At 43.5% G+C, this 27,178-nt stretch overlaps 1 protein-coding gene across 1 annotated transcript in view; it reads left to right on the forward strand.

Moving 5' to 3' along the window:
* Nucleotides 1-27,178, forward strand: part of syne1a (spectrin repeat containing, nuclear envelope 1a) — a 113,515-nt gene that overhangs the window by 77,906 nt on the left and 8,431 nt on the right. The window contains 44 exon segments of the mRNA XM_029425845.1: nucleotides 115-228; nucleotides 549-710; nucleotides 1,115-1,309; nucleotides 1,449-1,622; nucleotides 4,392-4,583; nucleotides 5,402-5,533; nucleotides 5,780-5,880; nucleotides 6,120-6,270; nucleotides 6,431-6,559; nucleotides 6,706-6,858; nucleotides 7,319-7,534; nucleotides 8,033-8,134; nucleotides 8,223-8,342; nucleotides 8,427-8,627; nucleotides 8,744-8,917; nucleotides 9,010-9,141; nucleotides 9,424-9,620; nucleotides 9,811-9,943; nucleotides 10,065-10,247; nucleotides 10,387-10,536; nucleotides 10,698-10,874; nucleotides 10,988-11,143; nucleotides 11,233-11,388; nucleotides 11,469-11,639; nucleotides 11,849-11,982; nucleotides 12,088-12,292; nucleotides 13,518-13,700; nucleotides 13,833-13,979; nucleotides 14,184-14,338; nucleotides 14,682-14,829; nucleotides 14,919-15,013; nucleotides 15,143-15,377; nucleotides 15,883-16,077; nucleotides 17,756-17,881; nucleotides 18,990-19,145; nucleotides 19,560-19,718; nucleotides 20,070-20,236; nucleotides 22,736-22,898; nucleotides 23,524-23,711; nucleotides 24,015-24,165; nucleotides 24,760-24,942; nucleotides 25,162-25,299; nucleotides 25,714-25,905; nucleotides 26,519-26,834. Coding sequence (XP_029281705.1) covers nucleotides 115-228; nucleotides 549-710; nucleotides 1,115-1,309; nucleotides 1,449-1,622; nucleotides 4,392-4,583; nucleotides 5,402-5,533; nucleotides 5,780-5,880; nucleotides 6,120-6,270; nucleotides 6,431-6,559; nucleotides 6,706-6,858; nucleotides 7,319-7,534; nucleotides 8,033-8,134; nucleotides 8,223-8,342; nucleotides 8,427-8,627; nucleotides 8,744-8,917; nucleotides 9,010-9,141; nucleotides 9,424-9,620; nucleotides 9,811-9,943; nucleotides 10,065-10,247; nucleotides 10,387-10,536; nucleotides 10,698-10,874; nucleotides 10,988-11,143; nucleotides 11,233-11,388; nucleotides 11,469-11,639; nucleotides 11,849-11,982; nucleotides 12,088-12,292; nucleotides 13,518-13,700; nucleotides 13,833-13,979; nucleotides 14,184-14,338; nucleotides 14,682-14,829; nucleotides 14,919-15,013; nucleotides 15,143-15,377; nucleotides 15,883-16,077; nucleotides 17,756-17,881; nucleotides 18,990-19,145; nucleotides 19,560-19,718; nucleotides 20,070-20,236; nucleotides 22,736-22,898; nucleotides 23,524-23,711; nucleotides 24,015-24,165; nucleotides 24,760-24,942; nucleotides 25,162-25,299; nucleotides 25,714-25,905; nucleotides 26,519-26,834 — 7,207 coding nt within the window.

The following is a 27,178-nucleotide window of genomic DNA, read 5'->3' on the forward strand; positions in this document are numbered from 1 at the left end:
CAGTATTGTACGGACAGCGGATTTAAGGACATGTCAGAACCAGCACATCCTCTTCAACCACAATACATCGCTCTCACACACTAGTGAGACCTACACTGTGTTGTTGTGCCGCAGGGTCGAGGTGCCTTAAGCCGAGCGCCTCTCCAGGAGCTGTACGACCCCTCTATGGAGAGCAGTGCTGCCAACCTGGATGACCTGCAGAGATCCTGGGAAACACTCAAGAACGTGGTACGTCACTTCATCAGAACTAAATGAATTGACATATTAAAAACACCACTGTTAAGGCTAGGCTTAGTAGTTACTGTTCCACCATCCGCTATTTCTGCTACTGTGGATAGTAACTGCAAAACTACATTGATACTCTTTGGTAATTGGGGATAGCCACCTGGGGAAAACAAACGTGCTATCCTCATCCTGTTTTGGTTGCGTATGGATGACCATTGTGTGCACAGTGGGCTTTTTCCCCAACTCTTTCTCTCCAGTTGCCATCTCGATTTTGCCAACATTCATTTCTTTCTTTTTCTTTCCACCCCTCTCCTCCAACACAGATCAGTGAGAAGCAGAAGAGTCTGTACGAGGCTCTGGAGCGGCAGCAGCATTATCAGGAGTCCCTTCAATCCATTTCCACTAAGATGGAGTCCATCGAGGCGGCGCTCAATGAGAGCCTGGAGCCTAGTAAGACCCCCGAGAGCCAGATGGCTGCACACCAGGTGAGAGAGAGGGGACAGAGAGATCTGGAGATATTGGGGTCGTGTGCGATAGAGAAAGAGAGAGAAGCAGTGCAGATAACATTGAAAGTAATAGTACTTATTGACAGACAGAAAACATCTCTCGGGGGAAACGCAAAGCTGTCAAAAGTCGAGGCTGCTTCATGAAAACCGAGAATGATTGAGGGGTTTAATATCGCACTAACCCGTGCAATGGTTGCACAGACTGCATAGCACTGTTCTCTGTCACTATGCCAACTTTTGATTGCTCCTTTTTATAACACTACTGTTAAACAATTTGGACAAACCCTTTTTTACTATTGTCTCTCGCCATCTCTTCTTCCTTTCCTACTTCTTCTTCAAATCTTATTTCACCTCTCACACTTCTTTGATGTCTGTCTGTCCAGGCTCTGATGGATGAGATCCTGATGCTGCAGGATGAGATTGGTGAGTTACAGACGTGCTTCTCTGAGGAGCTGGCAGACAGCGACAGCGATGGGGAGCCTGGTGACCAACTGGCTCTCCAGTCGACTCTCACTGTGCTGGGAGAGAGGATGGCCACCATTCGAATGAAGGCTTCTGGGAAACGGCAGCTGCTGGAGGTGGGCGCGCTCTAAGATGATATTCATTTACATCTCTCAAATGTGCATGCATTCACTCTTGTGTACACTGAACTTTCCTATAGTGTCAGACTTGTCTCACCCGTGGAATCTAACATGTGTGTTACGTTGACCCCGACAGGAGAAACTAAGTGAACAGCTGGAAGAGCAGCGACAGGAACAGGCGCTGCAGCGCTACCACAGCGAGGCGGAGGAGCTCGACCATTGGTTGCTCAGCACTCGTGCCACTCTAACCTCTGCCCTTCAGCCCCAAAATGAGGACTTAGATATGGAGGAGCAGCTCATCGACTGTCAGGTAAGAATGATATTTCTGCTTTCATCAAAGGCCAGACTGACTGGTTGACTGAGCACTGAAAGGTTTTGGGCTTGGTTTATTTAGATTCCAAAGAGTGACAATGCCCACGGTAGATGGTGTGGTGTGTCCTGATATATGTGCAGATGTTTTAAGTTTCCCTCAACCGACACAGTCAAGGACATCCACTGCCCTAGGCACGGGATGAAAGTCTGTTTGCTACTGTTTTATCAAGAGGGAGCTATCAAAGGCTAGAGTGAAGTATCTGGCTGCTTCACTGTTCCAGAAATAGTGCCTATCCTTGGATTCATTCCCTCTGTATTATATTTACTGTTACTATTTTAGTCGTGCATACACTGTTCAGTTCATCCTCAAAAACAAGAAGAAATCTGCAGAACCGACACTGAATATGGGACTGTTTCAAAACAGAGCAGAATAAAGTTTAGGATTTCTTTTGCCAGACAGGGAATGGACGGAGTGAGACGGGTATGACCATGCCCCGAGGAACAGCGCCATGCTTTGATGCCAATTTGACATAGTGGCTTAGCCGTGGAACTTCCGGATCTGTCATATGATGGCATTAGGCCAAAGAAAAACTTTTCCTACAGAGTTACATTGGTAAAGAAGTGTCTGTATTAAAGAGAAGCATTCTCTAATAGCCAAATCCAGAGTTAATTTCCTCTGCATAATGAACTTCGGGAGGTTTAAGGTAACGCTAGTGCACTTGCTCTATGAGCCCCATGGATGCGGAAGATCCAGATCATTTTATACCCAGAAGCCTTCATGTGCCAGCAACTTTCATAGGAATGATTGCTCTCTTTATACAACCTTGGGTATGACATGCAACAAAGGCTGGAATTATACGGGGTGTTGCAGTTATGTGGCATGCGCTGTAACCACTCGGCTACAAAGGCACTCAAGGATTTTTTTTTAAGGATTAAGACATAGGGATTAGGATCAAGTTCTGACCCTCCTCACTTGTCCTCAAACATTCCTCCACCAGCCTAAATGTTGTTTCCCCACTCGCCCTGTTTCTACAGTAACGTCACCTTTATCTGTGGGGTAATTAGCATCCACGGCTAAATGGTGGCAGTGGTCATTGAGGCACAACCATGGGTCCTTATAAAAAATTTTCAGCAACAGTGTTCTACTTGTGCAGTTAAATTTAGAAAGGCTTTCTAAAACGGAGCCAGTTTTTCATTGGCGTGCCTAACTTACCTTTCCTGACAGTTTTCTATCACTGACAAAGGCTTTTAGGTGTATGTACTGAAGTATTTATTTTAAATTAGTTAATAGCAAATGTGCTGTTTTGGAAGCTTTTTTGTGGAAGCATAAAACTTGAACTCTTCCATACCAAAGCTGATGTATATACATATTTAAATATTCAACCCACGATGCACCTTAATTGGCTTCTCGGCAGTAATAATGTTAGTTTTGTTTCTCAGGCAAAGGAAATTGTGTTTTAAGTTTGTGTGTTTGTAGCAGCTGGGAGACAGTAAGCTGATTATAGCTCACATATGGCCCCTGTGGAGCTCAGGTCTAAAGGTCCAGCCTTATGTGGCTCCTCAACTCCAGGGGGTTAAAACTGTCTGCAAAAGTAGAACATTACAGTATTGATCTAATGGAATAGGGCAAGATGTGAGAAAGCATATGAGGTTGGAGAGACATGGCAAGAGAAAGGGAAGAAGTTAAGTGTAGAGAGCAGTAGAAATGAAGGAATGAAAAGAGGACGATATATAAAGTCTTCGGTAGATAATGGGTGAAATGATTTAAATGCTCAGATGAATCAGGTTTCTGCGTTACAATAGTTGTATTTATGTGGATGATGTAACTGTGGCTCAATTAAACATTTACACACTTCACAAAAATCCCCAGACTGTAAGCAGCTCAGAAACCACTTAAGCGTAGCCTCTCACGGGTCAGTGCTTAATCAAATGCTTTGCTGAGTCTAAACTTTCTGCCAAACATTGTCTCGCCCTATATAACAAACTCCACCTTGTCTTGTAGCGGTGTCAGTCAAAGCAAAAATATTCAAAGTTTCTCAAGTGCTTGGGCCAAAAGACAGGAATTTGAGTTAGAATACCAGAAAGTGGTGGGAAAGTGTAGAGAGAACAGAGGTTCTCCAGCTTCCCCCTGAATCACACAGTGACAGCTCTGCATAGAAGGAAAAGAGTTATATGGCCGCACTCTGTATTGTCAGGAAAAAATCTCTCTGGAGAATTACCTCCCCATCTATGTCAAGGACCCCTGTAACCTCTTGTGAAAGAGGAGGATTATGTTTGGATCCCTCCTTCTTCCATACAATTGTACCACTTTTCACACACACTCTGGACGTGGAAAGGGAGGGTCTCTTTTTATGTTATTTCTCTTGTTAGGAAGAGGGGAGTAAGTGGAATATGTCGAAAGGATTAGAAGGGAAATAGAGTAAGCTTTAAAAAGAGTATGAGAATTGATGAGAAGTAGATCTTAAGAAATGTGAGACAACGAGAGGCAGAAGCAATGAGCACGCCACTGAAGCATGCTGCATGTATACAGGGCATCAGAGATAATACATCTTGTTTTCCAGGCTCTCTGGAATATAGAGGCATACCAGAGGTTTGGCATGTAGAACCTGTAGCATAGTTAATGCTGTTTAACGATCTAGGCATAAGTAACCACACAAGGAAGATTTTAATTGTGTTTTTCCACATGAGTGACGCTTTTGGCAGGTTACTGTTAAACGATTTTAGGTTGTAGTTTGTTTATTATCACGTGTAACTCTCTCCTTTCCAGAATATGATTTTTGAGATCGAGCAGAAGGTGTCGTATCTGTCCGAGCTGTCCGTCCACAGCGAGAGTTTGCTGTTGGAGGGTCGGGCCGAGACGAAGGGAGAGGCGGAGCAACTCACTTTCAAACTGCACTCCCTCAAAGACAGCCTGATGGAGCTGCAGCAGATGCTGCAGGACAAACAAGTTGGCATACAGGTGAGATCAGAGGTCATGTGTGGTCTATCGTCCTCTACTATTCCACGCCTTCAGTTCCCTTCCCCTCTGCATTCCCACACATTTTTCCAGGATGGAGTATTTTTGCTTCCTACATGCGTCTGTGTCATTTCTGTTGTGCTTGTGCTGCATTATGTGACACTGTGTAACAGTATCAATGGTTGTATTGTGCAAATACTAAAGGTCCTGTCATGCTCCTTCATAAAAGTCCACTGTTTTCCATTATGGAACAACAAGAGCCTGTGTGTCAATGTGTGCCCACACATTGGGCCTCAAACAACAGACAAAAGGATGCTACCTCATCACATGCTAACAGTAAATGCACTGCAGCAGGTGTGTTTCTGATGACACAACATTTTGGTTTTGTTCCCTTTGTTTAAAAAACAAAAACAATTCTTAAATCGCCAAATTTAAACTGAAAATGTTTTTCCTTAAAGGGCCTCTTGTTACTGGGCTCCCTTAAAGTTCTCTTTTAGAAAATAATGATATTAATTTATTCACAGAGTCACTCTATAACACAAAGGAACTGCCACAGCCCATTTGTCTGAGTCTATTTGAAATGCTGGCAGCATTCATTTTAAATAAAGGACTTTTAAAATATGAATCGTAGCTGGACTACAGTTAACTGAAATAGACACCATGAAGTAGATGTCACTTAAGTTTATGCTCTGTATGTATATGTACCAAACTCAGTGGGAACAAACGTTATCACACCTTCCTCAGAAAATAAAATAATTTTCCCTGTTCCCAAATGTTTGAGCATTTCATTCAGTACTGAAGTCCCTCTTTCTTTCTCCCAGGGTTCATTGCAGGAGCAGGAGGACAGTGAGCCAGACTCATCTCTGTCCCAGAGTCCTAATGTCCAGGATTGGCTCTCCCAGGCCAGATCCACACGCACACAGCAGCATCACGACAACCTCCTTCGACAGAGGGTAAGAGGAAGCTGAACTTTTGCATCATTTTCATATTTAACATGTCTGAGTTGAGCCTAGATCTACTTTGGAGGGCCAAGTGCCATGTTTTGTGTCAATCAATTTGATTAGGTTAGTGCAATCAGGCACAATAGGTCACTTTTTAAAAGGTAATTGAATCCATTTTAATTAGGAAATAGATCTTTTAGATACATCTGATATAACTCTGACATGTTTTGGCCTAAATGCTGTGTGTTGACATCATAGGAGCTGCAGGAGCAAGTAGCTGAACAGAGGAGGCTGCTGCAGTCTGTAGCCAGTGTTGGAGAGGAGTTACTCAGCCAACAGTCCACACACAATGGGGACAGGTACGTTCTTCTCTCTCTATTCTTCTCCCACTTACTTTGTAATTCCTTCCACAGAATGAACATGTCCCTGTCACAATTAATTCTTTAATTAACAAGGAGCTTCTGGGATTTGCTGTGATTTTATTACTTATTACCTCCTTTAATCCTTATTATATTATTATTTTTTGCTTTTTTATATAATGCCATATGGTCTAATCTGGGAGAGTTATTATATGATTACACCCCTCTCCATCCCACAGTGAGATGTCCATCCCAGGAGGAGTGTTGTTGGAGTCTGAGACTTTGTCTCCTTTGGATCAGATGAGACAGCGCTGGGAAAACCTGAATAAAGATCAGAGCACAAAGCTGCAGCTCTCCCTCAACTCCCTGGAGCAGGACCAGCTCAGCCCGGTACACATGGAGTGTGACGTGTTTAAATAAATGTTGTTTTGTGTGTAATTTGAACTTTGTTGATTGCATTCTGTTGGTACTTTTTCTTCATCTCATGTAATTTCACACCTTCACTGCTAGTCTGACCTTCTTTTGCCTCATTGGGCACTCGTGTGTGCAGGTTCTCCACCGATCCCGTCTGTCCAGCCCCAGCATGGTGTTTAGAGGCCTGTCTGCCAGCCAGGAAACTCGCTCTCCCAGAGCTTTGTTCGAGGCCTGCAGTCAGACTCTGGAAAGAATCGGCCCTGAGGTGAAGCATAGATTTTCATTTTAATCTCTCAATTATTTATTGTCTTCCAGTGGGAATTGTTTTGTATGCATTTTAATAAAGAACAAAAACATTCTTACTGACAGCTTTTATTGTACCGAGTAAATATTCTTTGTTCTTCCTCACAGACGATAGCATCTTTAGGAGAAGCAGCAGTCCAGCAGGATCTGTATGCTGCAGTTTCAGCAGCCTCCTCCTGGTTAGATGCTGCTGAGAATCAGCTGCTCTCTGGTCCTGTGCTGCTGTCCGAAGATACAGAGACACAACTTACAAATCTAGAGGTATTAAAGACACTTGTATTGTAGTAACACCGCTAATAGATGTTATAGAGACATAAACTGAAGGGATGTCCGCGATTAGTTTACTCGTCGGCACAAGAAATACTCGTTGGTTAAACTTATTATTAAAATTAGACCTATTATTATTTTATATATTTACCCATTTAAATTACATATTGACATCATTTGCAATGAAAAGTCATGTCTTCCTATTCAGATTTTGCCTGATCGTCTGAGCATCTGATAGCTATTGATTAGCAACGCCAGATTAAAAAGAAAGAAGCAAGAGAATAACAAAAAAAACAAGTTAGTAGCAAGGTGGAAAGTGGGACAAAGATGATATCTCGAGTGTTTTCTTACTAAACATCAGGGAAAGCAGTTGTCAGGAACATCCCTAATAAACAGACAATACAACTGTACTGGGTGGAATATATACGTTACTGACCTCAACTCTTCTGTTCAGGGTCTGAATAAACAGCTTAAGTCGATGACCGGGGAGGTAAACCAGTGCAGAGAACTTCTGGGTGGAGCAGCGGGCCGGCTGTGTGGAGGAGAGGAGCAAGCCCTGATGGAGGACACACTGGAGGGCCTGCAGGAGAGGATGGGGCTGCTGGACGCCACCCTGGACCAGCACTGTGACTCCATGAGGGACAAGCTGCAGGAACACTCAACCTTTCAGGTACAATTGTAAGACTGTTGAACCACCAGTCTGATTTTGAGTATAAGGAATCTTTTTAGTAATCAGAACAATGGGCCTCATTCAATATCTACTTTCCTAAATCCTTTCTAAATTTGTTCTTGAGAAAGGACCTAAGAAAAGTTCTTAAACCGCAGAATTGTTCTTACCTGTGTTCTTATAACGATGAATCCTATTCCTCGTCCTCATAAATTGAAAGCGCATGCCAGTTGGTCCTAATTAGCAGGTAAATGTCCTGCCAATCACCATAAAAGAGCATGAGACGGCAAGGCAGTGCACACATACAGAAATTGAACTTAAAAGTTGTAATAATTAAGTCAAGAATGTCCAAACAAACGTCTAAAGAGGGCGGAGGACCGTGTCCAAAACTCCAGAATAAGCAAACATTGGTGAATGTCAGAATCTTCATGAGAACTCCATAAGTGTGATTTCAGAAGACATTTGTTTCTTGAGAACGGTTGTTTCTGTTGTGCTTGTCAGAATGAACTGAGGATGCTGTTCACGGCTCTGAGTGAAAGCAAACACCAGCTGCTACAGAAGATGGCTGGAACTGTGGACAGACCTGCGTCCAAACAGATAGAGGTATGATACAACAGATACAAAATATAGAGACAGATTGGCCGTAGCTTCTGACAACACATTTGCATTAAATGTATCACACCTTTTGTAGACATTATCAGAGGTGGAGGACAGTCTGAGAGAGTTCGAGCACAGAGTGACTGAGCTGAAGACGAGATCAGAGAGACTGCATATTGACCAAATCTCCAACCAGGAACTTCTCAAACTACAGGTAATATCAAATTCCCTGTGGAGTTTAATGGTCCTAACCTCCCAGCACTATCATACTTAATGACATGTGGATGGTTTTGTGTAGGATGCATACGAGGAGCTGGTGCTGATGGTGGGCTCCAGACGTAGCAGCCTGAACCACGGCTTGTCACGCAAGGCCCAGTATGAAGCTGCACTTCAGGACCTCACAGACCTGGTGGACACCGCCCAGGACAAGATGGCTGCCGATCAGAAGATGACAGTGGCTTCTGTCATAGAGGTCCAGATGTTACTAGACAAACACAAAGTGAGTAGGATGGTAAAATAGGCTAGTGTTTCACTGAAATGCAATATATGTTTTGTTCATTTAGAATTTCTCTCTTGTCTAACATTAATACGTTTTTGGTTTTTTTTTAAACACAGGAGTTTTTCCAGGGTCTGGAGTGCCATATGATCCTCACCCAGACGTTCTACAGTAAAGTGTCTGCTCTGGTGGCGCAGAGGGAGAGCCAGGCGCTGGAGGAGACCATGGCCTTAGCCCACAGTGTGCTCAAACAGGCCCACAGGAGGGGTGTGGAGCTGGAGGGCATACTGGAGGTGGGGATGAGTGATTAAAAGAATGAATATTAGAAACCGTACAGTTGAATAAAATAACTCAGCCACTCTCTGCTTTCTCCTCTCTTTGCCAGTCGTGGAGCAGGCTTGTGGAAGACTACCAGGCTCTGTGTAGACAGCTGGAGGCTGTGGAGTGTAGCATCCCCACTGTAGGCCTGGTGGAGGAGACGGAGGAAAGACTCGTTGAAAGGATCGCTCTCTTCCAAGTAAGAAACTTTATACAGATGTATGACTAAGATGTATTCCATATATTTAAAATCATAAAAATCCATATATTTATTTATATTTTATATATATGTATATATCATTCTACCGTCATTGTTCTTGTTTTCTTAATTACGCTTTGGTTTATGCAAGCCGCTAAATGTTTTTTTCTCTTTTGACTTCTTCGATCTTTGTATCATAGCTCATGGCCCAATGTTATGTTATGTATACGAAAATTAACTACATCACATACAAAGATTCATCACATTGCATCTGTCCTCTAGCGCCTGAAGGCCAGCCTGACGGAGCATCAGCCCCAGCTGTACCAGTTCCTGGAGGAGGGCAAAAGGCTTCTCCTGTCTGTTGGCTGCTCAGACTTGGAGAATCAGCTGACCCAGCTGGGAGAACACTGGCTCTCCTCCACCACCAAGGTCAACAAGGAGCTGCACCGCCTCGATTCCACGCTAAAACACTGGAGCAGGTTAGCGTCTGACAATAGTCTGAGCTTGTTTTGTTTGCCACTCTGCCAAGAATCAAATCTCAAATCAATTATGGGAGTCAGCGATCCTGTTTGTGATACCTGGAGACTGAATACAGAAATAAATATCCCTTTTAATCTTTCAAAAGCTGTCAGAACTAAAGTATCATTTTGTCCTGTGCATAAATATCAGGTACCAGAGTGAGTCGGCAGAGTTGAGCCACTGGTTGCGGTCGGCTCTGGACCAGCTGGAGTTCTGGACGACCCAGTCAGTTACAGTGCCTCAGGAGCTAGAGACCGTCAGAGATCACCTCTATGCCTTTCTGGTTAGTTTGGTTATCCCATGAGCAGCAGAATTGTAGCACACACCTATAAATAACATCTATATTGTTAATGAACGCATGGGTAGATTCCAACTTATCTCACTGTCATGTTTGTTTCTGATAGGAGTTTTCCAAAGAGGTGGATGCTAAGTCGTGTTTGCGCTCATCTGTGCTGAGTACAGGCAACCAGCTTCTGCGATTGAAGAGAGTAGATACAGCTGGTCTCAGGACGGTGCTGGGCCAAATCGACACTCAGTGGGCTGAGCTGTTGACTCATATTCCTGTAGTACAAGAGAAGCTACACCAGGTCTGAGAACAGCAGCTGTTACACTTTAATGTTGTGTCTATTCTCCCACAGTTATTCTTCCCAAGAGGTTTTGTCCTAGCTTATGATACTGTATTTTTTGGCTAACATTGTAAACCTTCTGCTCTCGTCTGCTCCTTAGTTGCAGATGGAGAAGCTGGCATCCCGGCACGCCATCACAGAGCTGATGAGCTGGATCTCGCTCATGGAGAACATCATACAGGAGGACAAGAACAAAATCCTGGGAGCTGTAGGCTCAGATGTGGTCCAGGACTTCTTGCAGAAGTATAAGGTAGAATAAAAGAAACACCCAAATTGTTCAGTAGTTGTACCATTCTGGCGAAGCTGCAAAAGAACGTGACAAAAATCGTATTAACAGCCTTCAGCTCTCTGCCGTCCGTCCTTTCTTTTCTCTCGTTCCCTCTTCCTCATCAGGTCTCATTTGTATTTCAGGGTTTCCGCATAGATCTGACATGTAAGCAGTTGACGGTGGACTTTGTAAACCAGTCAGTGCTGCAGATCAGCAGCCAGGATGTGGAGGGAAAGCGCAGTGACAAAACAGACTTTGCTGAGAAGCTGGGAGCTATGAACAGACGGTGGCAGATTCTACAAGGGCTCATCGCTGAAAAGGTAATATTTCAGTCACAGTGTTGTCAAGAATTAGACCTGACTGTTTTCTTCTTATGTTTTTAGTTTGCTGTTTCTGAGTTCTTCTGTTTTTCTGAATTCTGTTTGCATTTTAGATTCAGCTTTTGGAAGGACTTTTAGAAGGTTGGTTGGAGCATGAAAATGGAGTCCAGGCCTTGAAAACCTGGCTCACTCTACAGGAGGAGAAGCTGAAGAAGAGACATAGGATAGAGGATGTAGCATCGGTGCAGAATGCGCTTAAAGACTGTCAGGTACACAAACAAACAGCACTGCTATGCATGACAGAGTTCAAGTTTTTATAATGTCTATATTTCTGAAAAACAATATTTCTTTGTTGCAGGAGTTGGAGGAATTAGTGAAGGAAAAACAGAAGGATCTAGAGAAAGCAGAGGAACGAGGAAATGCTCTCGTGCAGGATAAGAGAGGAGCATTCTGCTCTGTTGTCAAGGAGACCCTCAAAGGACTGAACCAATCCTGGGCTCATTTGGACCACATGGTGAGCTTCTTGGATCGCTTACATTCATTGCATTAAATTTCCCATTGTGCTTTAAGACACTTATACGTTTTGTATATCAGATAAGTCAGAGGAAGGTGAGCCTGCGGTCGGTGCTGGAGCAGTGGACGCTGTACCGGCGAGCCTCAGAGGAGATTAATGGTTACCTGATGGAGGGGAGGTACTCTGTGTCCAGGCTGCGCCTCCTTAACGGCTCTCTAGAGGCAGTACAGCAGCAGGTGGAGAGTCTGGAGGTGAGGAATGCAGATGTACAGGCCTGAAAAACTTTGTAACTGTTGATATTACATAAAGTCATGCTGTGTACATCTACACAGTGTTCAAAAGACAATTGTCAGTGATGTCTTCTTGAGATAATGAAGACAATGTGTTGAGCAAATTTAACAGACATTGAAAATGAAATGAACTTTTGGTGGGTGTGTGTGTGTGTGTGTGTGTTCTTAAGAATCTGCAGGAGGAGATGGATAAACAGGAGAGCAGCCTGAGGAAGTTTGGCTCTGTGACACACCAGCTGCTGAAAGAGTGCCACCCATCTGTGTCTGAAACACTCAACACAGCCCTCCGGGACGTCAACATTGGGTACGGGTAACAAAAAACCTGTCCCAGAGTGACTTCAAATCAAATTGCAGCAACTTCTGAGCTGAGGTCAATATGTAGCAATATGTTTCTCCTCCTCTGTTATAGGTGGAACAGTCTGCTGGAGCAGATCTCAGAGCAGCTGAGGAGCAGTAAAGCCCTGCTGGGGTTGTGGCAGCGCTACAGGTCACTGTGTAGCGTGTGTGTGACTGCAGTTCAGAAACAGGAAGATTGTGCTGATCGTCTGCTGAAGAGCGCCACCGACAGGGAGATCACAGAGGAGGAGAGCAGCGCCTGGATAATGGACTGCGATGTGAGTAGAGATGGGACAGTGTCACACAGCAGTCAGGAATATTGCTGTGCTCGAAAACGCATACTTACAAATCCTAAGTATCCTAAGTATATATATATATATATATATATATATATATATATATATATATATATATATATATATATATATATATATATATATATATATATATATATATATATATATATAAGTATATATAAAATCACAGTCACGTGATGCAGAGAAGACGTACTGCTTGAGTTTACTTCAGTGTGAACAGACTGCTGGTAATGGCATACTTAATTATTTATTTAATAGGCAGTATGCAATTTCGAACACAGTCTATAATTATGTAAAGAATATTTCAGTCGGCAGCTGGAGCTTGCCCTCAGCTTTGATTCTAAGATTTTGTGAATAAGCGCCGAAACGGTTTGTCAGCTCGCTCTAAGGATTCACAAAGCCTCTATACTCTCGGCAGAATACCAAATTGCACCCTGCCCTTTTGTCTGCTTGAATGTAGATTCACAGCACAATCTCACAAAAGCCCTTTGAAAAGGAGACTGCAAAGGGAAAGACGGGTCCTGATTTACACTACAGGGGTCTCCCGGTGTCACGCTGGGCTTGTAGGGCCATGCTGGGCGATGTCTGGAGACGCACTCTGTCCTCATACTGTCAGCATACCATTACTTTGACTGAGGATCTCTGATGCAAACTGTTGCTACACATTAAGTGGTTGAGAACTGTTAAATGTTGTTGGTGCATGGGCTGTCCTTTTTCTAGACAGCTTTTTTACAAACAAAGCTTTACAGAAAACCTTCAGCAAAAAGGTCACATGGCTCTCTTTGGGTTGGAACTTTTTGTTTTTTACCACTGTGGCAACTAGAGCCTTTTCAAAACCAACCGAACACCAAAATATGAAACTGTGCAGCAGAGATTTTCGACATCTAGGGTTCCCTTACTAAATCTTCTTTGAGAGGATGCACCTTCCCAGTATTTGTCTGTGGTGCTAAACCTAAGTGAATAAAGTTCCAACGTTGAATACCCAAAGGTAAAACACACAACCCACATGCTAATATTTGGGTATTCAATGTTAAATCTTCTTTGTCTTTCCTTTGCATTGAAACTGTAGTCCTGTCGTCCCTGTGCCATCAGTGTACATGTAACTACTGTTACTTTCTCTAACTTCTCTAAACATTCAGTGTTTCTGTTCCTCACCTGCCTCTCTCTGATGACATTACTGTTGCAGGCGTGCCTCGGTGACCAGGCCTCCGTACAGCAGTCCATCCAGCAGCTGCAGGCTTTAGGGGAGCAGCTGAAGAGCCAAGTCGACGCCTCGTCCTCTGCAGCCCTACAGTCCGACCATCTGTCACTCACACATCGCCTAGCAACACTGGAGCACGCCCTTCACAGGCAGCAGGAAGTACTGCAGGTAGGATAGCAGGGATTGGTGGGCATGGGCAGAATGACGAGCACGTCGTTGTTTCATATACTCAACCCCAATGTCAGAATATGGTAAGCCGTGTCTTCTGTATTCTCACTGTGTCTGTCTGACTGTTTTCAGTCTGGATCTCAAGCCTGTGAGGGTTTCAGAGAGCAGTTGGACGCACTCGTCGGTGAGGCTGAAGAGGCTGAGGAGGTGCTGAAGGCGTCTGACCCGGTCGGCTCACCAGAGCTCACTGTGCTCCAGACACGTATGGAGAAACTGAAGGTATAAAACATATTGTGAATTATCTGTGTTTGAACATCTGGTGCATTTTCACCAAAAAGTCTGCCTAAATTGATCATGTAATATATATCAGTCCGACCAAATGCTTTAGAGTCAATTCAATGAATCAGATTCACTGTCATGTGACGGACAAAGTATTTGTTCATTAGACTGTCCTACTGAAAGTGTGTAATAATGTGTTCCCAGGTTCACCTGCTGAAGCTGAGCAGTTTGTCTCCAGACCTAGAACGTGTTAATGAGTTGGTGTACAGACTGCCGGTCAGCGACAGAGATGTTAAACGGCTGCAGAGTCTCAACAGAGCCTGGGCCGCTCACTCCGCTCACCTCACTGAGAGGTTCAGGTACCTGAAACCTTTAAACTTCACTTGTTTAAATAAATATAAGAAAAAGCATTTAAGATTTCCTGAAACATAAAATAAGTAGTTTCAGCGTTGGAGCTTATGAACGTCAATGTGTGGACTGCTTATTTGTTTAAAGAAGTCGCTAAAAAGACTAAACAAGATACACAGGCATTAGAAAAGATATATGTATATAAAACAAAATGATTACCGTAAATATTATTAAACTATGGACAAAGTGTTACTGACGTTAGTACTGACACGTAACATTCTTAGTATAAAGTCCAATCTTTTTCTATTTTAATGTTGTTTATGTTCCTAACGACTTCCCTCTGTCCCTCTCCAGTAAACTGCAGGCAGTGTTGCTGCAGCAGCAGAGTTTCCTCCAGAAGTGCGAGGCGTGGATGGACTTCCTGTCTCAGACTGAACAAAAGCTGGCTGCTGAGATCTCAGGAAACTACCAGAGTCTGCTGGAACAGCAGAGAGACCACGAGGTCAGCGACGCATTAAAAGTACATGTGCACCAATTGCTGTCTATGTATGTACAGTGTTGTTATTAACATATATGTACGTGTACTTACAGTTGTTCCAGGCTGAGATGTTTAGCAGGCAACAGATTCTCTACTCCATCATCAATGATGGCCATCAGATGTTGGACCAAGGACAAGTGGATGACAGGTAAACACACGCACAGACACACACACACACAATCCTATATAAAAAAAATAAAAAAGTTTAATCTCATGAAACTTTTTATCCAGTTGTAAAAGAGAATACATGCTTTTGTCACTCTTGTCCCCCTAAAAGAGATGACTTCAGTGTGAAGCTGGCCTTGCTAAGCCATCAGTGGCAGGGTGTAGTGAGGCGGGCCCAGCAGCGAAGGGGCATCATTGATAGTCTGGCCCGCCAGTGGCAGAACTACCGGGAGATGGCGGAGAAGCTGCTGCAATGGCTTCAAGAAGTAACTCGTGATCCAGATGTACATCAGCCAGGAGAACCAGTCGCCCTGCAGCAGGCCAGAAACCTGTTAGATCAGATACACGTACGTTACAACACTATGGAGGAGCTTTTTAACGTCTTTCACTCAAATTTCCAACCTTCTCTGACATTAGTTTATCTAAAATATGTATGCTTTATTATCTCTGCAAGTCACAATTCTAATTGACAATTAATTTTTAAGTGTAGAGCAGGTGCATGAGGTCGGTGATAGGTTCAGTCACTGACACTCCCACTGCACCAGGAAGTGATTGTTTTCTCATAAAGCTTATGTAAGAAGTTTTCATGAGGTCACTGGAAGAGGGCTTTGAGCTCATTTAAATAATGCAGAGCTTTTTCTTTTTATATTTCAAATGTCTTCATGTCTTCAAATCTTTACAAACGTCCTATTTAAAAACTACTCTCTCTACTTCTTATCACTCTTCAGACCTCATATTTAGCCAAACATAAAATTGTCCTAAGCAGATCTAAACCTCCCACTAATAAACCCCTCACCCCTTCTCCAACCTTAGACTCCCATAGTTAACCTGTCCCTGTCTCTGCCCTTCCAGCTGAGGGAGCGAGTGCTGCAGAGGCAGCAGGGAGGCTACATCCTGACGGTGGAGGCCGGCCGGAGCCTGCTGCTGTCGGCCGACGCCCGGGCCGAGTCCACCCTGCAGACAGAGCTGATGGACATTCAGGAGAGGTGGAGGCACGGCCACCACCGCCTGGACCAGCAGAGGAGAGAGCTGCACGGCATGCTCAAGGTAAGACAAAACTACACCGGGAATAAAAGTTCATTCTTTTCACTTTTTTGCTTTTTAACCTAATTATTTCTACGCTTCGGTTCCTTTTCTCATTGACATGCAACATTAAAAAAATGTTCTACGATTATACATGGATTGTAACAATGGCAGGTTTATATTCCTGATCACTGCTGGATTATGAGACATCCTGCACTATTGCAGATAGGTGAAGCGTCATTTGAGCACAGTCTGTGTTGAAGGCTAAGCTAGAAGCTGTGTCTCTACTGTGCGGCAGTGTGAAGGTGCTGAAGGACATCTGAGCCCTTAAAACCCTCGTGTTGTCCTCCCGATTGCCATACACCTTTTGTCCTCTGGGGTCCCAACATCTGTGAGAAAAGGCCTGTTTGTTTTTTGTTGTCTTGACCATTGCTTGACCCCAGAGGACAACAGTTATTAAATTCAATAAAAAAAACATAATTCAATAAAATTCCATAACATTTATTTTAATCGTGAAGAGCATAGAACAACCCATATTATTTTCAGACCATTTGATGAATAAAAAACATATTTTGATGGCAATAGATTTCATTTAGGGTCAGAATGACCCGAGGACAACGCGAGGGTTATTGAGCCTACTCGGTTGTACATGCAGGACACTGAAACCAGGTTATCACATGAATTATGCAGCGCTGCATCTTAAGTCTTAAAAAGAAGTGAGGGACGGAGATGGAGCACACTCACTTCTGTCTTCAGATAAATTGCTAAGCATCTCCACATACTCAAGCGTTACAAAATGGCACAAAGATACACATACACACACACACCCACACACACACACACACCCACACACAGATGCAGAGGTTGCACACTGCGCAGTGAGCTGTATTGATTTGAACCCTGCGAGGTAGATTTTACAAGCTGTGCTGGTGCTCTGTTTTGAACGGGACAGAGTGTCGCAGTTTAAAAGATGCATCCGGGAATCTTTTCTTTTTTGTTGAACATACTGTAGTTCTCTCCTTTGTTACTCTTAATCTTATTCCCCTACAGACTCTTATTCCCCCACAGACTCTCTCTCTCTCTGTAGTCCTTGGTTTGCACTTAGAGAGCAGCTGCTGTAGCAGTTCTAGTCCTACCCTGGCTGTTCTTTTACCATGGCTCTTGCTTTAGGTATGCTACTCTGCTGCAGCATTTCTTACCAAATATTACCCTGCTTTATCCTGATTTGGACCTCTATTCAGACTCTAAAAATAGCTGTAATCCGCGCCCTTTGGAGCAGAACCTCTTTATGAAGCTGTGTTAATTCTCTTCTTTGGCTGTTGGATTTCTGCTGTATCACTCTTTCTCATGGGGTTGCTTGGGAGGTTCAGAGCTGAGTGTGCTGTCTACTGCATGATGATTGATGCTGGATGACTTCAGCCTTGGGTTGAGGTGTGTGTGTGTGTGTGTGCGTGCGTGTGCGTGCGTGCGCGTGTATGCCTTGTCAGTTTATGATTGTGTATTCTGCAGTTTACCCGTTCTGACGCTGCAGCTGAAGGAAGAATGTATAGCAACTTCCCCCGAGCATGAGGAGATCTGCAGTCTGTGCGAGTGTTTGAGTTTATATGTGTGTGTGTGTGTGTGTGTTTTATGCTCTATTTCTTACTGTGTGTGTTTGTGTGTGTGTGTGTGTGTGTGTGTGTGTGTGTGTGTGTGTGTGTAGAACTGGGAGAGATGTGAAAAGGGCATCAATGCATCACTGGAGAAGCTGAGGGCCTTCAAGAGGAAGCTTTCTGTACCACTGCCTGACCTCCATGAGGAGCTGCACTCAGAGCAAATCAGATGCAAGGTGAGGAGAATCTATGCAATATATACACATGCATTCTTGGTATTTCTCTCTTTTACACACACACACACAGAGAGACTTGTCCTCCCTCTACCCCTTAATCTGGCTATGGGGACAAACACATAAACAGACAAACCAGAAGTGTCTGTATCTATCAGCTGCTGTCTCATTGTGTGACCTTGTTTGTTTGGTCTTCAGACTGGTGGGATACAATTAGTTTATTCTCCTCCAGGGTGAAATCATTTTGAGTCTTTTATCTAATTAAACATTGTTGTAGTCTTACATATATTGTTATTTGCTTTCTGTATTATTTTATCTTGCACTTGGAATGAGGAAACAGCGATGCTCTTATTTTACTTGTTCCCACAGCAGTCATGAAATTATTGTGTGCAAATTCAAGTTATGATCGTTTGCACTTTACCACTGGACACTGTCAGCAGTCATGTTTCATGCATGACACGTCCTGAGCTCCTCAGGGAGGAAGAGGAGGGTTGTGAGAGTAGCTGCACATTGTAAGCATCAGCTGAGAGGAGAGAGGGGGTGGGGAGAGAAACGGAGAGAGAAAGAAAGGCTGCGTGTGCATGAGAGTCAGAGACAGAGCATCCTGCTTGCAGTGGGGGTGTATTTATGTATGCATGTGCACTTCCTTTTGTGCATGTTGCCTAAAGGAGACATTCACAAATGATTACACCGCAGCAAAACCGTCACAGTGACGGAGGAGGAGATGCAAGGTTTGATGTGTCTTGCTACCTTTAACCTTGACTGTAACTGTTTTATTTTAATATCTGCATGTTACATGTTACTGTTATTGTTATGCTTTTCTTCAGAAAATGTAATTCATTGCATTTAAAAGTAATGCTGCGACAGTTTTTGCTGTATTATTCATTGTCATTGTACTGTTTTGCTTTTCCTCTTCACTTTTTCTGAGGGTACAGCAGCTGCAGTTGAGCTTCAGTAGTTCTGAACCTGTGGTTTCTTTTCTCTTTTTGAATATGGCCGTTTGTTATGGGTGACGAAGAAACCAGTCTCAACAGGATAGTCTTTGCATTCAAGGCCATGGGTCACCTCAGTGGGTTGTAAATCATTTCTTGTCATGTTTGTGTGGATGCAGGAGTTACAGAGCAGTGTGGGGGGCTGGACCGATGACCTCACTTCCTTGTTCCTGCTGAGGGACTCCTTGGAGGGCGTGGTTAGTGCCGATGACATCACAGTCCTACAGGAACGCCTCCAGCTTCTACAGTGTCAGTGGGGGGAGGTCAGCCACCAGGTACTTTCATACATGATCATGATTTTCTTTGATGTTATTTTAAGGGCTTTTTCTTTGTAATCTCAGACTACTTGTGTTATATACTGGAGTGTCTCCATCACTTGGTGAATTTAACTTGTGCCCTTGGCAGCAGTGCTAACAGCAGTGATACATTGACAGATTGAGAGTTCAGCTGTGGCTTACTTTCCACTTCTCAGAGCCAACAGTGTTATTGTGATCTGTGTTACACTGTGAAGCAGAGTTTGGTTTAAGAGAGCTTTAGATGAATTGTGTTGTGTTTTTAGTATTAAATGTTCAATCCGACCCCTCAATCTACTAAACCACCATATTTTGATTCTAAATCTCATCATTGCCTTTGCACTTCTCCCGTATTCCTCCCCCCTCTCCCCTCCCCCCTCCTCTTTGTCCCCTCAGCTTTCCCTGCGCAGGCAGCAGGTGAGTGAGAAGTTGAACGAGTGGGCCGTGTTCAACGAGAAGAACAAGGAGCTATGTGAATGGCTCACACAGATGGAGAGCAAGGTCTCTCAGAATGGAGACATCAGCATTGAAGAGATGATCGAAAAGCTGCGCAAGGTGATTTCACTCACACGTAGAAATGAATGAACACATATGGGTACATGCATTGTGATTGAGCTAAAAGAAGAAGTTTGAATCTGAACTAGTTAAGCATTATAGTAATACTTATTAAGGTAATGGCATGGGTGGAACAGTGAAGATTTGCATACAAACAACCTTTTTACAAAATAGTATCATTTGAATGCAGATTCATCATCATAAGTTTTTACTGCGCAGTGCATTGTCCTAATTACGCTACACTCGGTGTTAATGTGGTGTCACCTGCAGCTTTAATGCACAGTTGCGTGGACATGCGCTGTACGCCACACTGACACCTCCCTGTGTTAACCTGCATGATGTCTCTCCCAGGACTACCAGGAGGAGATCAGTGTAGCTCAGGAGAACAAGCACCAGCTGCAGGTTATGGGTGAGCGCCTGGCCAGAGCCAGCCAAGACACCAAGGCGGCCGAGATCCAACACAAACTCAGCAAAGTCAGCGAGCGCTGGCAACACCTGCTGGACCTCATCGCTGCCAGGTGGGTGTACAAGACTCTCAAGAGCAGGTGGAGAGTGATGTTTGATATCAGACTGTGAGTGTGTTCTGTGAGGGTGGAGAGAAGACACAAAAGTTTCACAGTGCTTACTCTGCACCCTACACATCCCCCACTGCATCGCTCCTCCTAGTGGGGAAGGCTTTCTATTAGTGAAGACATGCTTGGCATCGGTTTGTTACCATCACGACTCTCCAGCACACGTGATGGGGAATTAATTTCCCACAATGCTGCTGAGTTTCTTTTGCTGTTGTCAGTGGGGCTTCTACTTAGTGGAGCTGCACATCAAGCAGAGAGGTCACATTCCTCATCCCACCTCGACTCTCCTTTTGTCTTCATCTACCTTCGTGTCACTCTGGACGCCTCCACTCACCAGAGTTGGCAACATAGTATTTATTTTATTTTTTTACTATTTTTGTGTCGAGAAAAACGTAAACTTTTCTTTCTGCATGTTGTGAATTGAAAGTGACCTGACCCAAACTTTGACTCTAACTACCCCAGCTGCCCTCCCCCCCCCCGACAGTCTTCCGGCTGTTGCCCTCTGAGACGGTAGTGGATGAAGGAAGAAAGGGAAGGACAGAGTCTGACCTCATGCAGACAGCTGCTCTTTCTTTGTCTCTTATATCCGCCCTTTACTAAAAAACAACAGGACAGACCGTTTGTAGCCGTCACAGAGTGCAGTATACTTTACAATGTTGGGGTTCTTATCTGTTGGACTAATTAATCAACAGTTTCTGGAGTTTTTATTTTATGAGGAAACAAGGATCTTTTAATTTAGATATGTTTTACTGGATAACCTTTCTTCTCGTGCACTATCCATTGAGGTTTTCTCGCATGCATGGAGCCTTCAGCTTCGGCTCACAATCCCTTTTGTGTGTATTTGGTGTGTGATACTCCGACATAGGACAGCTCTGCGGCACATGCCTCTGACTGTAAGTCTCTTTTTAGAAACAGCAGCACTTGTCACTCTCAGGCTATCACACTCTCCCAAACACACACACACACACACACACACACACACACACAACCCACACACACCACACACTCATGCCTGTTTGGAGTTCTCTTTTTTTAACCTTGGAGAGCAACAGTTGATAAGTCACAGTTGTGCCACCCCACCACTACTCGCTTGCCCTCCCCTTCTGCACAGACACAGTTTAGAGAAAGTCCCATGTGGAGCACGCAGACGAAAGAGAAGATTGTTTGGATCGACATCATAACGCTTCCTGACGTTAGCGTTGCCTTTGGGAACGCCGCACCCCCATGGTTTTGGATTTAGGGATGGATAATATGGCAAGATGCCCGAGCGAGGATCTGCCGGATTGTGACTGCGATGTCAACAGGCAGGACAAACTTGATCATTTATCTTGAAGCAGTTTTTTTAAGACACAACAACAGCCTACAGTCAGCCCCATGTGCTTTCCTTATGCATAGATTATGTTAGGTTGTGTTTTTATCCAGCTCCTGTTATGTAGAATACTCTTGGATTATTTATGTGGATTGCTACAGCATCAAGATAACAATGTTTTAAGTATGTTTCTACTCTACATAGAGTTGTAGAGGGCTCTATCTTCTTTCTGCAATATGTGTTTTGTTTTAGCTTCATTGTTAAGTGGAGATCTGGTTTAGCTAGTGTGTAAAAATAATTTGTTGTTTTAACCAGCATAGGGTGGAGGTTACCAAACAGGACAGTACGGTAGGTTCAGACGGTTCAGACAAAAGCAGGAGTGTCACTGTTAGTGTGAGTAAAGCATCACTGTTTGATTGCTTACACATTTATATTATTTGCAGTTTGTATTTGACCATGGTATGGTGTGTGCAGTGGATTATGTGATGCAATGCAATATATTTCTCTATAATGTGAACAGTCAAACTGTTGTATCCTGCAGTATGTTGCATTGTGAGATGCTTTAGAGCAGATTTAGGATTATCTTTGTATGTGATGTGCTGCTGATACATGCAGCACATAAAGCCACTGCACATTAGAGCTGCAGTGATAGTAGAGGAGCTAAATGTGTCTATTGTTATCAGATTATGGTCTTTAGTTTGTTTATGTGATATTGAACGGCCAACGCCTTCATTCTCATTAAGTCTGTTTGGTGACACAGAGAGTTGCATTGCTTTGCAGGGTGGGGAGTTGAACATTAAGCTGGCTGGATGTTGGCTAATTAACTTGTTTCACATATCATTGATTGCAGTTGTAAGGGATTTGAAATGTCAGGCTTTTGCAGATCCAAAATGGTTCGCAGTTGTTGTGTAGGGTAAAGTAAGGATTCATCACTTCTCAACAAATATCCCAAAATATCTGTGCACATCTCAAATTATACTCCCCATACTTGTGTTACGCTTTGGCTCTGTTTAGCTGAACATGGCACACAGTTACTCTCTGTTTTGTGTCTGTAGATGAAAGAGTGCTTTCTTTGAGTTTCAGACCTAAAAATTTTGTTTTTTTTTCATTCTTAATTCAATTTCACAACCTACCAGGGTGAAGAAGTTGAGGGAGACCCTTGTGGCGGTGCAGCAGTTAGATAAAAACATGAGCACCCTCCGTTCATGGCTCTCTCACATCGAGACGCATCTCTCCAGGCCCATTGTCTACGACACCTGTGACGACCTGGAGATTCAGAGGAAACTCAACCAGCAGCAGGCAAGTGGGACCGCACAGCAAACAGTCCTGGGCTACAAACATGTGAAGCAGAATAGTTCATTGATGTTTTAAAGGCCTTTGAGAAATGCAAAATTAGCCAGCACGTTATCTGTATAAGAGAAATTATCAATATGTGGTCATGACATCCTGTCTTGCACACATAATACAAGACATATGCATACTCGGATGTACAAGCACCATCACAGACACAAACAAGAACACATTGTACTTCTGTAAATACTACGTAACGCCAGAACAATATGACTCAAACTGAGTTGGTGGAAATCGAGGGACACAGAATCACAGGAGGAACTCACAGCATGACTCATGCAAACTGGCTGTTTGTTTAAAGCTAGCCTACAGTCAGTATCCGTATCCTTCCTGCTACCCAAGACGCAGCTCTAAATGTGGACTGGATTCGGAGACCACACTGTCCTCCTTTCTCTCCAGAGCTGCAGAGTTAGCTAACACATGTGTTTACTATACTTAAGCAGGCTGACTGTGTTCCTTCTGTATTATTATATGACATAAAAAGGAGGGTCAGGAGACATCAAGCAACATTTAGAAATGCTAAAACTTTTTAAGTGCTGAAAAAAATCAAGTTATTATTCTGACTGACTTGCAGGAGCTGCAGAGGGACATAGAGAAACACAGCACCGGCGTGGCGTCAGTGTTGAACCTGTGTGAAGTCCTGCTCCACGACTGTGACGCCTGCTCCACGGAGACAGAGTGTGACTCCATCCAGCAGGCCACCAGAGGGCTGGACAGACGCTGGAGGAACATCTGTGCCATGTCCATGGAGAGGAGGCTCAAGTCAGTACCTCTTGGATAAATCAGTCTTGTATATAACTGCATGTATATGCATGCACTAGTGATAACATTTAAACATTGTTAGTCAGTTCTATGCTTTGTGTTTACCAACTGTGTCCTGAATGGACTTTTCAGTATGTTAGATGTATACATATATTTACAGATGCACTTGATGCCAACCAAATCCCTTTGCCTTCTACAGTATACTATAATACTGCTAAAGATACTACCACTGTAATCATACAATCATATGCTTATATTTAAGGAAATGTAGCCATGCCATTACTGAGCATTTTTCCTGTGCAGGATTGAGGAGACGTGGAGGTTGTGGCAGAGGTTTCTGGATGATTACTCCAGGTTTGAGGATTGGCTGAAGACCTCAGAAAGAACAGCAGCTCTGCCGAACTCCTCTGGAGTTCTGTATACTGTCGCTAAAGAAGAGCTGAAAAAGTTTGAGGTGTGTCTATTTCACTTTTATTATTCTAATGCGGAGTAAACGACAGCTGCAGTTGCACTGTGTTTGCATGGCTGAATTGGTAGAAAAGCAATATAAACACAAATGCATGTGTTATTTTAGATGTGATGTCATGTGTGCATGCTTCAATGTTTTTAAAGTGTTCTGTCAGACATATTTAGATTTCTCCATGTGAGCAAAATATAGTTCAAGACAGAGACGGTGACTGCAGAGAAAAAAGAGAGAAGAGTGTCATGCTGCTCAAACTAGTCTGCACTGGTCTGCGCAGCTGCTGCAGTCTATCACTGTGCACGTGCACATTCCCTGCGAGCTGACTGTCTGGCCTGCGCCATTTGGATCTGCACTGGTTGTGCCAGATTGGAATGTTAAACTGCATATTTCAAGAGTTTAACTATTTAATGATTTTAATGAACAGAAAATATGTTAACAGATGTTATGGGCCATCTGTACTAATTGTTTGTTTTTATGTGTGCATGCACATAAAATACGTTTTAAAGAAAAATCTAATATTGCATTCATGTTTCCAATTACACATGTCTTATTCAGAGCTTTAATTTGTGTGTATTTTTGTTGCAGGCCTTCCAGCGTCAGGTGCAGGAATGCCTGACCCAGCTGGAGCTCATCAACAAACAGTACCGTCGCCTGGCTCGGGAGAACCGCACCGACTCTTCCTGCCGACTCAGGGAAATGGTGCATGATGGGAACAGGCGATGGGATAACCTGCAGAGGAGGGTGGCCGCCATCCTACGCAGACTCAAGGTAACATCGTCTGCAAGAGTTAGTTAAGCAACAGCTGATTTCCTCTTGATTACTTCTAACTATTTTTCCATTTTGCCAAAGGTAGTACTAATAAACAATTTCCAGATCCAATACCCAGTAATATCCTCCTATTTCCCTCTATTCACTTTATTAACTTGATTAAGAAACAACGTAGTGAATTTAAAATGGTTGTTTGTTTGTCTCCCTCTGTTCATTCAGCACTTCATCACCCAGAGGGAGGAGTTTGAGACGGCACGAGACAGCATCCTGGTGTGGCTGACTGAGATGGACCTCCAGCTCACCAACATAGAGCACTTCTCTGAGTGTGACGTACAGGCCAAGATAAAACAGCTCAAGGTAAGACAGAAAACCATGATACATAACTCAACTGAGTGCAATAATCATACATATCAGAACAAAACATGCTTTCTCTTATTATGTGTGCACTATCAGCAGTTTATTATTAATTACTCTGTTCTGGAGATGACATGAAAACTGATAACACCGGGCAAAAATGTTATGATTGGTAAGATGTTGCAGCCCAAAAGTAATAGAATACAATTTAGAAAAATCAGAAATATGATAATACAAGAGGATTTTAAAAACTCCTTTGCTGTGATCCAGTGCTGACACCATTGTTTGGTTGATTAAAGTGCCTCAATTACAAAGATGTGCTTGTTTTCCTCCTGTTTGCCTGACTGTAAATGGTAAATCCTTATTGTTTGTCAAAACAATCACTTTGATCACTATGTGTGTGTGTGTCTTTCTCAGGCGTTTCAGCAGGAGATCTATCTAAACACGGGGAAGATCGAGCTGGTGTTCAGACAGGGTGAAGCTCTGATTGAGAAGAGTGAACCTCTGGATGCAGCTGTCATCGAGGAAGAGCTGGAGGAGCTGCAGAGATACTGCCAGGAGGTCTTCGGACGAGTCGACAGATACTACAAGAAACTCACACGACTGCCTGTGAGTAAAGATACACACACACGACACACATCGTGTAGCGTGCAGAAATACTCGTATGTCATCTTACAATAAAGCAATATTCCTCCAGTGGAAATCCACGCTGAAACTCAAATAAGAGATTCATAGATTCTGGTGCTTTCAACGAAGCAAGGGAGTCTGATTTACAATATTGTGTCCACTCCATATGTAGGGCTCTGTAAACAATTTACAAAATGTAGACTACAGCTGTCCTCCTTCACCATGGTGACATGGTGAAAACATGTGTCCAACATAGTTTCACTATGACAGCTGCTAGGGAACGGAATTCACACTTATGTTATATATGTCAACAGTCAGTACAGCACACAGCTCACCTCACACAGCTCACCTCACACAGCTCACCTCACACAGCTCACCTCACACAGCTCACCTCACACAGCTCACCTCACACAGCTCACCTCACAAACTGCACGCTCACACTTTTTAGTTGCACATATCTTTGAATTATTTTACAGTGGCTGACCCTCCATTTTCTGTGTGTTTATTTAACATTTTCTCTCATGCTTGCATTATTCTGTCCCTCCTATCATCTTGCTTTCCTTCTTCTAACATTTTCCTGTCCTTGTCCTCCCAGCTGGTCGATGACGAGCTCGATGGTTCAGACAGAGAGCTGGACATGGAGGAAGGTGGCGAGCTCTCTGAGCTGCAGTGGGGCGACTCCTCTCTGCCCCGGACGTCCAGCCGTCAAGCCTCGGGTACGACAGCCCTCATCCGGGCAGACCGCTCGGGACGCGACACCCCGGCCAGCGTGGACTCCATCCCGTTAGAGTGGGACCACGACTACGACCTGAGCAGAGGTCTGGACAGCCCTGGAGGACGACATGGGGAAAGGAGTCGAGGGCAAGAGGAGGAGGATGAGTATCTGAGGACTGCTGCCGCAGTGCTGTCAGGTTGGTTCAAATGTAGTTGTATAGTAATAGTTTGTGATGGATGATTGGTTTAATGGATGTCTGCTGATTGCTTGTGGATGTAATCTTAAAATGTTTTTGTAACGTGTCTGTAATTTCCTCAATTCTTCAAGAAGTTTCCTGGAAAGGAACTATATAATTTGGTGCTTATTATAGGGGAAAATATTTATTTTAAATATGATATATATGTTATATAAGTTTCTAATGGTAAATGAATAAGAAATATTTTGGTTTAAACTGATTAGAGACGCATTAAATTAGGTTTTACCAATGTTTTCTATGAAATAGCTGAAAAGCCGTTAAATGTGAGTGTGTTTATTACATGG

The sequence above is a fragment of the Cottoperca gobio genome, chromosome 24 (assembly GCF_900634415.1).
Source record: "Cottoperca gobio chromosome 24, fCotGob3.1, whole genome shotgun sequence".
NCBI lineage: Eukaryota > Metazoa > Chordata > Actinopteri > Perciformes > Bovichtidae > Cottoperca > Cottoperca gobio.